The sequence below is a fragment of the Branchiostoma floridae genome, chromosome 10, assembly GCF_000003815.2.
Source record: "Branchiostoma floridae strain S238N-H82 chromosome 10, Bfl_VNyyK, whole genome shotgun sequence".
Lineage (NCBI taxonomy): Eukaryota > Metazoa > Chordata > Leptocardii > Amphioxiformes > Branchiostomatidae > Branchiostoma > Branchiostoma floridae.
In genome coordinates this window covers 8,297,107-8,311,004 of record NC_049988.1, presented here as the reverse complement: position 1 = coordinate 8,311,004, position 13,898 = coordinate 8,297,107, and the positions used below count along the sequence as shown (strand labels likewise).

The 13,898-nt window shown below is 41.4% G+C and overlaps 1 protein-coding gene across 3 annotated transcripts in view; it reads left to right on the top strand.

Moving 5' to 3' along the window:
- The window catches only part of LOC118424498 (peroxisomal carnitine O-octanoyltransferase-like), a 17,947-nt gene extending 5,045 nt beyond the window's left edge, over positions 1-12,902 (top strand). For 2 of the 3 annotated variants that reach the window (XM_035833074.1, XM_035833076.1), the window contains exons 3-17: positions 2,863-2,987; positions 4,174-4,355; positions 4,759-4,889; positions 5,938-6,049; positions 6,416-6,506; positions 6,816-6,929; positions 7,319-7,420; positions 7,680-7,763; positions 8,209-8,316; positions 8,544-8,674; positions 9,264-9,387; positions 9,603-9,681; positions 10,124-10,217; positions 10,523-10,645; positions 12,061-12,902. In XM_035833074.1, coding sequence (XP_035688967.1) covers positions 2,863-2,987; positions 4,174-4,355; positions 4,759-4,889; positions 5,938-6,049; positions 6,416-6,506; positions 6,816-6,929; positions 7,319-7,420; positions 7,680-7,763; positions 8,209-8,316; positions 8,544-8,674; positions 9,264-9,387; positions 9,603-9,681; positions 10,124-10,217; positions 10,523-10,645; positions 12,061-12,190 — 1,730 coding nt within the window. In that variant the 3' untranslated portion in view covers positions 12,191-12,902. Of the gene's footprint in view, positions 1-2,862; positions 2,988-4,173; positions 4,356-4,758; positions 4,890-5,937; positions 6,050-6,415; positions 6,507-6,815; positions 6,930-7,318; positions 7,421-7,679; positions 7,764-8,208; positions 8,317-8,543; positions 8,675-9,263; positions 9,388-9,602; positions 9,682-10,123; positions 10,218-10,522; positions 10,646-11,110; positions 11,231-12,060 lie in introns of all 3 variants that reach the window. The other variant, XM_035833075.1, reaches the window with a different exon arrangement.
- Positions 12,903-13,898: the final 996 nt, after the last annotated feature.

Genomic DNA, 13,898 nt, shown 5'->3' with positions numbered 1-13,898 from the left:
ATGGCAGTCAGGGTCATGCCTCCTCGTAATTTAGAGCTCGCAGACTCGTCGTCCGATCGAATCGCGCCTAATGTGAGGGGGGTATTAATACCACAGATTTCCGTATGTAGTAAAGATTAGAGATATACCAATGATGTGCATTGGTAGTTACATTTTGAAGTGTCCACAGGACAAATGCTGGGTAGCAGTTGGACAGGCAGTTATTCCAAACGATTTAATTTCAGAAGACTCTGAATTCAATTTGTTTCGATTCTTACCTCACTTTACTTAAGTAACATAAAAAGCTTCTATCCCAGCATTCTTTACCAGATACGCGACTTCTGCATTTTCGGAATGTTCCATTACTCGCCTTTTATTCAGAACGATTTTATCTATGATGATACTTTTCATGATTTTACTTGCGTAGATTGATATATCTTCCTGGGGACGGTCTCAAGATTCAGACAAAATCGTGTTGGCGACGAACGTTAAAGAAATTCCGTTAGGAGTAATACCTATGATTTGTGGCTGGTGTGCGTACACTATGAATACGTTCACAAAACACATACAACGCTTTGACCTTTCCACATGAATAGACCAAAACATCGTTTAAGACTTGGGAACAAGGCGTTCCCTTCATGCATGGGCAACCTCAAATGTCAACAAAGAACACATACCGTACTTTGGCTTAGGGCCAGCTTGTCCTGATTTCAATAGTTCCAATCAAAGCTGCTTTTAAGGACTCACTAATAGGGGATTTCAATAGGGACGACTCATAAATGTTTCAAAGGACGTTATGTTATTAATACCTGTAATCATTAATGTCCTTAGTTGTAGTTTGACTTTCTAATTCTGTCAATTTCTTTACCCGTCATATTGATATTAGAACCGAAATGCTGACATCTGCTTTCTATCATATTTCCAATATAATCAATGTTTGGAATTCATTCCGGGTTTGCTCTAATTTGACGTACAAGGACAACTACTTCTCTGTTTAAAGGGAAAAACTTTTGCAACTTTTGTATAGGTAGTTTTAGTATTTGTCCCAAGTAACTCGATGAGTTTTGATCGTAGTGTTACGTCTCTTTCCATAGATTTTAGAGATTCACACGAAATACACATGATGCACAATCTTGTAAACTTCTATACTCAAACGTACGCACGTAGCGTGTAGCGCACGCTATTGTATTATAGATTTTTGCTATTGAATCTCAAGGTTGCACGCCCAATCTCTCAATCACTCAAGCTCGTGTGCGTGCTCACGTAGGGAAAGTAGCTCTGATTTCACTGTTTGGCGAGTAAACAGCAGTGTGTGACCAAGTGTCCGCGTGTGTGCTTTCCACCACTTTTAGTCTCAGACAGAGCAGCGATCATGTCATGATTTTCGTGCGTCTTATGTCCGCTTCTCTTATTAGATTATCTTGCTAGTACTAAGGCCACATTGACAAGGATGATTTTTGCCTGTTTTGAAAAAGATTGTGGTCACAATGCATGGGCAATTAAAATTCTATGCTTACCAGATGATGGGGGTGGGGTAGGGGTGGGGGCAACACTTGGTCTGGGCATGAGGCCACAGCACACTTGCTCCCCTTTTAAACAAGGATGGCAATAAAAACATCCATAAAATTAAGTCAATGGGGCCTAATATAAAGTGTAGAATGTGCAAATATACGGTAGATGGATGTTATTTTTAGTATATCAAGCAAAACTGCAAAAGTGTTCCAAAGACATCGTGATTTTGTCGAGAGTGCCGATACATGTCTCACAAATATCACTGCCCTAGACTGCATGGTACCGGTACCAGCGATCTTACAATACGTCTCGATGGCGTGGGTAGACAGTAAGACAGTCAAGCACGCCCGCCCTACACCCATGCCACACCTGTAGTACGTCCAGGTAATAGGACCACGACATGTTTGTTCTTCACTGGACGCGTATCGTTGGCGACCGCTTCATCTGCATTGTATCCTACTACTCAAGCGGTTGTGACTGAAACACATGGGTGAAGCCATGTAGCTGTAGCTGTAGTATAGGGACAGGTCACTAATAATCACAAGGGATTGTGGCCACTTGATTACAAAACTTTAAAAAAAGATTACGTATTACCAAGAAGGTTAAAAACTTCCTTGGTATTACAAGACCTTTCCGCTAAAGCTGCGTCCGCGCTGCGACCACAGAACAACTAAAGTTTTCACAGATCGCTCAACGAATTTCAAACATAAAAAAAAAAAACGATTTTCAACGTTTTGTGAGTTTAGTTGTCTTTTTAATCATGCCATTAATGTTACATTTTGTATTCTAAAGTCAGGAGTTACACAAGTCCAATTTTGGTCGCTCAATTTGATCGTCACACAACGATCGTTGGTATAGTGCGGACAGGAGGCATAAAAGTTTTGATAGGATTCATTCTTTGTGATTCTGACTGACTATTCAAATCGTCTGAGCATTGCAAACCAATCGTTTACAAAGTCCACTCTGTCGGTGTTATTTAAAATATCGACCTGTGAGATCCATTAGACTAGTTCTCATCGTGGGCAATTAGTCTATAACTTCGTAAGCTAGGTAATCAGATAAAAATGACGCCTTAGCATGTAATTGTAATGGATTTTACAATGATTTTACAATAACTAACTGATTTTGTCACACACACACACACACACACACACACACACACACACACACACACACACACACACACATACAAACACACACACATACACAGACACACACAGAGTGAGTGTGAGTGATCGAGTGGGTGGGTGAGTCAGACAGATGTGAACTACAATACTTTCAATACCTCAAAATTGCATACGTCACTATCATCATGCAAATGACAATTACTTTTGTTATAATAAGTTTGTAAAATGTTCACTATCTGTTTAGTGAAGCCTCACGTGACCGCGGAGGAATACAAGAGGGCGGAGGAGGTGGTGCGGCAGTTCCTAGACGGTGACGGCCCGGAACTTCACAGACAGCTTCTGGACAGGGCGTCCACCCGCAAAAACTGGGTACGACTTTGATACACGAGAGAAGTTCTTTACAATAGGAATTCAAAGAGAAATACCCTTTTTAATGAGTGGCTCCTTGAGCCTTGTTTTGTGGTGAACCCTAAGTATATATAAAAAAAATTTAATTAAAAAATAAACGGACAAAGAATGGCCTTTACTCACGAATTCAGCAATTGGACAAAATATATTGCCCTTGGTATGTTTGCTTGCCAATAGGACAGTGATGCTATCCTGTGGTTCAAAGTACACTGGTGTCAGGACGGATACATTTAAGACTCAAATTCCAGGACTTGTGAGGGTTTTCCTTTAAGCATCTCACTCATAGCAGCTCTTTTGGACCAACGTTTCACTGTCTTAGAATTTGATCCGTTATGCATGGATGCAGACACCATTCCTGTCAAGTATTATATATCATAGATTTCATTCACGCAAATAGCGGTCATTGACCTCACAACAAGAGGTCATTCACCTCAAAGGACCGTTGGCTGTTTTGTTGGACCGTTGACCGATAAGGGCAGGGTGAGGTACAAAGGTCACTGATGACGAAAAAGTTTGCGTCATGATGTCTCGTTTCGCACGTGCTACTTTGGCAGCCTTGCAAGTGCGTCCTTCCGAACCAAATCATTGAAATATAGATAACGTTAAAAGTTTTGCACAAAACACCCCTGCAGTACCAGATCAAACTGCTAGGGATCCATTCAGCCCATTTTTTTGCAAACATCAAAAACGTATCTGCCATCGGATAATCAAAAGCACACGTTGCGCAGATCATGAGATATCAAAAGCGAAGTTCTTCGAAAGTACCAGTCGTTGAGAGGCCCATTATCGAACTTGACCTTCTTCGTCTCTGACCCATCTACCAACCAAATGTCATAAAGATACATACACAGCTTCTCGAGTCATGCTGTCCACATACGCAACAGTCAGACAAAACACAACCACAAACAGAAGCGAACACAGAACTTTATTGTCGTAGGTAAAGACAAAGAGAGATGCAATGAGTGCAATCTTGTCCGTTTTGTGCAATTTTCAAAGTATTTCTTCCATTGGCAAACCGAAGAGCCTTTAAAAGGTCCTCCGATACCAAAACAAGTTCATCTTTTATTAGCACACACAAAATGAATTCGAATGTAGGACAAGCGTTTACGGATGTTGACTTTGAAACAAACATATCATCTGTCCACAGCTTGAAGACTGGTGGCTGGAGTTCGCGTATCTCCGTTTCCGGAAACCCCTGCCGCTGAACCTGAACATAGCCGGGTCCGGGCCGTACTTCGAGCACGGCTGGCCTCCACAGGAGGGAACCACTTTGGAGAGGGGAGCGCTCTTCATCTACTATCTCCTGCAGTTCTGGAAACTACTCAGGACGTAAGTCTTCCAATTGCAGTGTAAAATTCGTTCTTTTGAAGAAACCGTGGTACGTTTCAAGACAGTTGTGCACAAAGCAGTTTGCAGCACCCAGTTGGAGAGCGTGGGCCTTCTCTTCCAACGAAAAGAGACCACTGGCGACCTTTAAAAGTACTACAAGTTAATAGTTGACTTGAGTCTTCCAGACTACATGTACAACGTCTTTGGGTACCGTGTGTACATATGATGTTACGCAGGTCGTTTCCTTGTATGCCCACTTTATGTGAGATTTCCCCACTTGATCGATCAGGACAAAGATATCAGTATCCTGTTGTTGATGACGTCGTCAGATAAATCGAGATTTTTTTCCGTCACAAATGACGACACTACTTAACCTATATTCGTTATTTGAAATTGTCTATAGGGAGCAGCTGCCGGTAGACCGGCTGGCCCGGGGCGGGACTGTGCTGGACATGGACCAGTTCCGCCGGTTCTTCTGCACCACCCGTGTGCCTGGTCACGACGTGGACAGGCTGGTCACCGCGTTCAAATCAGGTGAGGTGACTCCTCATTGGTTAGCCTGGGTACCATCCTTGATATTCTAGACCAATGACAAGCCTGGGTACCACCCTCATTAGTTAGAGCGATGACAAGTCAGGGTACTATCCTTGTTAGTTTAGAACAATGGGAATCTTCGTTAGTGTAGACCAATCATGACCTGGGTAGTAGCTACTCTCCAAGCAGAGGTTAGGCTCCGGCTGTTTTTTTAGTCGTTTTTATCGGGCTTTCTATTTTTTATTTTATCTTGCTGTGTCAAAACCTTTGGCTGGCGTACTTCAAGAAAAATGACAAAATAGAAAGCCCGATAAAAACGACTAAAAAACCGTTAAAAAACAGTCGGAGCCTAACCTCTGCTTGAGAGTAGGTACTTGGTTAGTCATGACCAATGACAGGTCTCGGTACTATTTTCGTCGTTGTAAAGACTCTGGACCAATGACATGTTCTATACTATCCTCGTTGGTCTAAAGACCAATAACAAGTCTTGGTATTATTCTAGTTGGTCTAAAGACTATAGACCAATGACAAGTTCGGGTACAATCCTCGTTGGTTTAAACCAATGACTGTCAGGATACTATCGTCGTTAGTTTACGCTCGCTCCCGACATGGTGCCATCATGATCTCGTTCCCATGGTGGTATCAACAAATTGAGCGTAGAGAGTGAGCTTACTCGGAAGATGTTAGGCTAGTCATTGGTACAGTTACTGTGAGAAGTTACCCCGTAGTTTGTCCGAATCGGATCACGCATATGCCATATGGTACACGGATGGTGGCGTTGTCGGTGTTGTGTGTTCAGCACCAAGGACAGTGACTTGTCTGTTTGAGTTGTACCTACAACGGACTTGTGTTAAGTTCATAACAAATTGAGATTGACTTAAGGTCATGTACTGAATGGTTCGAAAATTGTACTTACAATTAGTTATATTATTCCTATAGCACGACAGCGTGTCATACACATGGCTTTGTCATTTTTTTTATGGTACACAATTCAATTCCTTGTATGACTAATGATTTCTGATGTGATTCGTTTTTTTTTCTCCATCAGTATCAGAGGGGCCCTGTCCGACTTATATAACGTTCCTCCACAATGATCGGCTCTTCAAGGTCGAAGTGATCGGAGAGAACGACGAACCGATCACACCTCCGGAGATCCAGGAGTGAGATTTCAGATCCACTTTTATCGTAGTTATCTAACTCGTGACATGAAATCATCTTCCTTAATACACTAACAGTATTTCTATCTGTGTAGCGTTAGCTTAATACATGTAACGTGGCATTCCTCAGTAGCCTTTTAGAAACAAATAGTCGCACCTCTAGTACCCTAAGCCAGGTTCTGTTACATGTAAATGATAGCAGTGTCGGTATTACAAGTTAAAGTACAATGTTAGTTTTATATCATCATATCGTTTTTCAAATATTTAGACAAGCAATGTCCCATAGCTTTAAACTGGCAAACTTTGTAAGGGGTATTTCTGTGTTTATTTTGAGATCACTGACTTTGTAAAATACCTGTACATTTACAGACAGTTGAAAGCTGCCATGAGGATGGCTGAATGTGAGCCCGGACCGGGAGTGTCTGTTCTAACAGCAGCGGAAAGAGAACAGTGGGCAAAGGTATGTCTCTTCTGTATGAAACATTATGTCGTCTGTTTGGAGTTTGGACTTCCTCATGTCAAGCTGAAATAAAATGGACGCTGGGTAGCTTAACTTTCGCATCCTGTTAGTCTCGGGTTACAACTCAGCTTGGGAACAAACTTGGAACCTGGCCAATGAGAACAAACCTGAACACACACCAAAACAAACAAACAAACAGACCGGAAAACGTTTTAATCTCCTACTTGTGGGTGTTGAACAGACAAATTCAAATCTGGACTGTGATGTACGTTTTATAACGAAGTTTTGCATTCTTTTCTTTCTTCACAGTCAAGGGACAGGCTGATTGAGCTTGACGCTGGCAATGCCTACAACCTTGACGTCATCGAACAGAGCTTATTCGGCTTTTGTTTTGATGACGCCTTCCCGACCAATCATGGCGAGGTACGTCATCAGAATTATTCTAATTTACATTTCTAGTCAGTCATTGGGCCTGGAGTTGCATCCATTTGTTAGCCATATACAAAATCATAGGCTTATAGATTTTATAGACTTGAGCACTTAACAAGTAAATAGAGACAAAGGACATGTATTATTTGAATAATTTTGGCGACGCCTCAGGGGCTAGCCTAATAGTATAGTGTACGCCCGTTTGTCAAGAATTTCCAAAATTGTACTTGGATGTCTCGGTTTTTTTCGTACATACCACACCTAAACGATACCACAACAACAACATGAAGTGACAGTGAATGAAGTAACCTGCTATTTCAAGTGTCTAATTGAACATATGTATATAAATGTACGTAACGTACTCTACTCGTCCCCATCTTTAGAACTTTGCTGCGTCGCTGGCTGGTTGCGCACGGAACCGATGGTTCGACAAATGTATCAGCGTCCTGAGCTTCAGGAGCGGGACCATAGCGACCAACAACGACGTACGTACCTGTCTTAAAAAAAAACCTTCAATCTCGTTATCCGTTGGTAGACGGGGATAGCTATTGGTTTTGTCGACACTAAAATTATTTTACCATGTTCGGATCCTTTTTAAAGTCTTTTCTAATGGATTTATTCCGTTTAAGGGCGAAATTGTACAAAACCTCTTTACAGAAAATGGTTAATGCATTTTGATATGCCAAATACTTGCCAGAGATCGAACTACAATCCTCTTCATTTTCTATCTTCCGATGACAATAGCACACTCCCTGTGACGGAATGGTGCATATCCACGCCGCGTACTACATTGACTGCCAGCTGAAACAGAACGACTGCACCTGGAAGGTACCGTGTCATTTGGAGTCCAATCTATTTTCCATGTAGAGATTTTTGAATATTCATTATTCTCTCATGGCCAAACTGTGTGGAGCATTCACAAGTAGCTAGTCCCAGTGTATAATACAACCACAAAAGCATAAGGATCAATCGTTCATGAAGAGGAAATCTTTGCATTAAAGATCGGCTAATGATGTACGTACACTTCGCTTCACTCACTCACTCACTCGATTGTTTATTCTCGGTGGTTATTAGGTCACTGGTCAGGCATTACGCCACCGTTAGCACCAATGATGAAGATCCTACAGTCCTACTTTAGAATGATGTCTTCCAATGAACAAAATAGAAAAAAAATCGAATTTTTATACACTTAAGCAACAGTAACATACCATACTCACTTGTTCGTATGTTAAGATAATTAACTTAAGACAATGTTTCTATTGCTTGCTACTAGGGGCATGTCCCAGATCGGAAGCTTCCTCCACCCGAAGAACTTGTCTTCACAGTTGATGATGACATCCTGAAGGCCGTGAAGCATGCCGAACAACTGTACAACAACCAGGTATGCTAGTAGTTTATGTGCGCACACAGAGATTCTATGGTGTATATAGATACCCATGCTTCTTTATGAAAAGAAAATATATTGTCAATAACCAGCTAAACATATGACTCGAGTAATTGCTTCGCACGCATATTGCAGACAATTGTATGTTCTTGTTTTCAGTCAGGAAAATTGGTTATTCTAGGGGGTTATGACAAGTAATAAGAATGTGTTTTGTTTGACTCAAGGCACGTGATTTGGAATGCATCTGCCACCACTTCACCGACTATGGGAAGAAATTTGTCCGGAGTTTCCACCTCCACCCCGACTCGTACGTACAGTGTGCGCTGCAGCTGGCGTATTACAGACTCCACGGAAGGTAAGAACACTGAAGAAGGAAATAAACTAGAATCTACATATTCACTCTTGCCAATGATATCGAAGATACAACGAAAGCTTTTGATTCATAATCATATGGCAAACAAGATATAATAATTACTAATGAACAGGAACAATTTGCTGGAAAGAAGTAGTATAGTATAAAAAGGATGTATGTAATAAAGGGTCTTCGAGGGTAACGTACGATTAGTCTTGAAAAAACAAGAATCTCATTCGTTGATGAAAATTATTAAATTCAAGTTAAAGACAAGAAATTCGACTCTTCAAATTTTCGACATGTCTCCTGGTCTTCTTGTGGATAGCTGATGACCTGCTCGGCCAGTACACGTCAACTCTGCAAGTTTGGCGTGACCAACGGGTCAAAGGTCATTAGAAGTTGGTACCGTCCCCGTCTGTGTTGAAGTGACGTGAGCACCGGGTCCAACGTGATTCGAAGTCTGTACGAGCCCCGTCTCTGTCTTACTCGTTATGCCTATGGCGACTGAAGTATGAAGGTCTTGCCTGAAGATTTGCACAAAATATCGTTGCAACTAACTGTAGGTATTTAAAGTGAATTGTCCTTCTTACAGACCAGCCCCTGCGTATGAGACAGGCATGACGCGGCAGTTCTACCACGGGCGCACGGAGACGGTCCGGTCCTGCACACAGGAGGTGGTGGAGTGGTGCAAGGTCATGACTGAGGAGAAAGCCACGGTTAGTCATTAAATCACAGCTTCGATTATTGTATTGCTTCTAAATTTTCACCAAACATTAGTAGTGTTAGAGGGCCCATGGCATGAAAGGCTGACGAAAACACCGTCAGGTAAACATCACAAAAAAAAAGTTATCACGTTACATACGTTGTTATGCTGTGGAATATTTCTGCTGTTCCTATTTCAGCGCTAAACAGCAGTATTTTTACATTGCAGGTTGAGGAGAAGAAGGACCTGATGGTCCGGGCCTTGAAGAAACACGTGGAACTCATGGAGGAGGCCAAGAGCGGGAATGGTAACATGATAAACGATCGTCTGAAAGTTACTTCTGATTTGTGTAACTGCATAAGACCATGAAAATCACCACATACGCGCACTCCTGGTCGACTCAATCCAATAACTTTTACTGTAGGTATTTTAGATACTAATAAATCAAAAACATAATTCAAATGAGCAGTTAAAGCAATTTTATTTCTATTTTAAGGTTTTGCTCTATATATTTCTAAAAGCACTCAGTCTGTTATGCCATCTTTTCTGTATACTAGTATCTATCAGTCATTATAGTGTACCACAGAATTACAGCTTACTTCTGTGTATGTATACTAGTAATTTACATTTGCTGTAGCTACGGAGCATACTTATTTTTGTATGTCTATGCTTGAACGGTCCAAGGCTGTGTGGTCCAAGGTCTAAGAAAAAGAGATGAGCACCACCCTTCACACCATCATATTTTCCAGGAATCGACCGTCACCTGATGGGTTTGCAGATCCTCGCCATGCAGAACGGCCTGCCCATGCCGGCCATCTTCACTGATCCAGCCTACGTCAAAAGGTACTTCTTCCGCACTGTGTCTTTTTTTAGTGTGCTCGTAATAGAATCATGAAATAAGAGAATTATCACTCTCAAAAATATTTTGATATTTTGTTAAGTTCTTAACAGTCAAACGATAGAATCCCTGGCAACTGTATTAATTTTATATATTATTATACTAAATTCAGTTGTTAAAGACGTAACTTTCATAGACCACTATTGTTATATTGCCACATGAAGATGCTATCGTTCAGTGTCTGCAGGCTTTTGCCATACAAAAATTTTGATTGCTGTGATTTTGTCCTGATGACGTCCTCTCCTAACAGTGGAGGTGGCGGAAACTACGTCTTGTCGACAAGCCTGACGGGATATAATGTCACTCCCCTGGGGAATGTTCCTCCCATGGTGCCTCACGGCTACGGATCTTTCTACAAAATCGACAATGACAGGTCAATGATCGATATTGTGATTCCACAGCCATTCATGTCACCCCCATTGTACTACTTTTACCTGCTGAAGGAAGGGGTTAAATGGGGGTGTATGTTGGCTGTGTATGTACATGTTGCTCGTACGTGTGCGTGTCAAGCGCGAAACGCACGCCATACATACCGTGTCTGATACCTCATAATGGTTCAGTACAATTTTACTCTCGACAATACATAATTTCTATTGATATTGTAGAGGTAATAAAGAACATATCGGCTTATGCCAAATTGATTAAGACATTTTCTTAAGATTCTATATCAAAGTAATGATTAATTCTTACCACTGTGACATTTTGGCACCCATGTTTTTGTTGGTCGCCATCTTGAAGTTTCAGACTCGGTACAAGCATACGCATGACTCCTGCTTCTTTCGTTCATGTTTTTGTTTGTTATTTTTTCTTTGTCTGTCTGTGTAAATGTTTATTTTAGCGGGGGTGGCGGTAACTTTGTCCTGTCCACCAGTATTGTTGGTTATACCCCCTGTCCTGGGGCGTGTGCTCCCATGGTGAAGCATGGCTACGGCTCCTTCTACAAGATTGAAGCGCATAGGTAACGTGACGAAACAAAACAAAACAAACAAACTATCCACTGAAACAGTCAGTGATTATGTGTGGAACTGTTCGTGGGTAGGTCTAGATTAACACTGTGTGCACCCTTCGAAGGCCCCACAACGACATTTTTTGTCGCTTGCGCAAACCATTTTGTCATCTTTGTAAATCATTTCACAGCCAATGAAACTTGTCGTTTATGGGCCTTGTAGCATATCAGCCACGACATAAACTTAGGTAGTCTTACTTCTGGTTTGCGGATTAATTTTGCATGAAGTGTGATTTTTTAAAAGTTCTCCGTGCATCCTTATTCTTATTTCCAACCTTTCTCATACGAAACGTGTAGGTCTTCTGTTGTTCTTTCCAAGTAGGGGTTAACGAGTCGTTTAATACCTCTGACTCGGACCCGTTTACTGACAACCTTCGAGTTGAATTCTCCCTCGCAGAGCCTCGCCTGTGGCCTATAAAACATACCCTGGGGAGACTCTGCTAAATCGGGCTGAGGTTTCCACTTTTGTGGGCGTGGCTTTTAACCAGCTTCCAGCCAATCAGAGTATTGGCTTTACCTAAAGAAAACACTAAGGCAATTCTCTGATTGGCTGATAGCTAGTGAGTGGCCACACGCCACAAAAGTGGAAATTTCAGCCCGGCTTAGCAGAGCCTTTCCAAGATATGTTGTGGGCTAGGCACTACATAAGAGAATGTCAAGTTAACGGTCTCCTTAATCTTAGCTTATATTGTTTGGCTTTTATCAAATATTTCTTACTTATACTAACAGTATGAATCAGTCCTGATATGGTCTAAAACATCTCTTCACTGTTGTGGTTACAGATTCACCATTGCCATGACGGCGTGGAAGAGCGACCCCGAGACCAGCGTGGAGAAACTATACGGCAATCTGCGTCAGGCCTTCGCAGATATGAAGGAAATATTAACCACGTCTGCAAGCACTAACAACTGATGAATAGTGGTGTATTTGCCTCCTGTGGAGGTGATCAATGATAGCAATACAGCTAATCTAGCTACCCAATACTCAAACTGAGATCGTAATTTTGCCAGTATCCATCCGCCTTTTTCAGGAATTTGCCCTACTTTCTTGACGCGTACTGATGTCATTAGTATGCATGACGCCAGGAGTGGGTCGAAGGTGCCCGGAAGTCGGAAGTCTATACCTCCCACGCCGTGGTGACTATTATATTGGGTAAATGATAAGAATAAGATAGAGAAAAAAGATCTTTGTAACATTAACTCACATATCGGTGCGAATCAAATTTGTGTCTCACTCCTTTAAACATCGACGAAAGGTTATACAACCAAAGAAATCTGCCTTGTTCACTAGCCAGATTTGGAAGCTGTCAATTTTCGGTGACCACCTTTGAGCATTTAACTTTTTCATCATGCAAAACAGCGAAGCAAGTTTTGGCATATTTATAAGAAGTTGCCACGAAAATTATGTTATATCGGACCAAATTCTATAAATGTTTTACAAAAATGTTATATGGATACTTAATCCTCACTGCTAAAATACGTACTTATATATATAGTTATATGTATATGTTTTATCTTGACACGTGTAGATGAGCGTATAACTAACAACAGCACACGATATGCACAACCATACAGAGAAATTTGAAGTGTACTTAAGTAAATTAAATAACTACGCAAATGTTTCACCCAGATGTTTCTGTTGCATTCTTTGAAATATGTACGATACTATTTGCTAGACCACGAGTACAAATCGTCTAACGTCACTGTAATTGATTTATCTTTGCAAAATTGGTTTGAAGGGGGCTTGGACGTATATGTATCTATTACTCCCCAAGCAGAGGTTAGGCTCCGGCTGTTTTTTTAACGGTTTTTTTTAGTCGTTTTTATCGGGCTCCCTTTTTTTTAATTTCATCTTGCTGTGTCAAAACCTAATTGGTTTGGCTGGCGTGCTTAAAAAAAAATGACAAAATAGAAAGCCCGATAAAAACGACTAAAACCTTGAAAAAACAGCCGAAGCCTAACCTCTGTTTGGAGAGTATGTATCTATATGCTCAGCGCAAGAGAGAGAGGGAAAACGAAAGGGTGATAGGGAGGGAGGGAGGCAGAGAGAAAAGAGAAGGGTGTGAGTACGAAAGCAGATAAAAGTGTGTGAGAATGAACAAGACTAGATTCATAGATTCGGGACATGCTATCAATGGAAGACTTTATTCCTGACCCAATTTTCACCCCTCCTCTCTTACCTCAGAAATAGGACGAAGCGGTATGAGAACAAAATGAACAGAGCCTTACGTAGGGACAGATGGGAACGTAAGTAGATGAAGAGGGCCTCTTAAAATCCTTTGTTCTTTTGGGCGTGTTGACAACTGTAAGATGATGACGTCATGACAAACCACCAAAAGTTTCCGAGGCAGCAATTTTTTTCGGAGTGGAACAAGACATAGGAACAAAAGAATAAGGCAAAGTTTGTTCTTTGAACCCCCTTTTTACTGAGTCCTCGAGGATTTTGGAAGTAAAGAGGAAGGCTTTGATAAAGCCTCTGTATACCGTGATTGTCATTTTTCGCTCTTTCTAGTTTTCATTAGTAGCATTTTACTACTAGTGTGGAATGTTCTTTGTACATCGATCCGAGCACCAGTGCAACTTCTCGGCTGTGTTTCCTTTCATTTGTTCTTGTTAGGTCA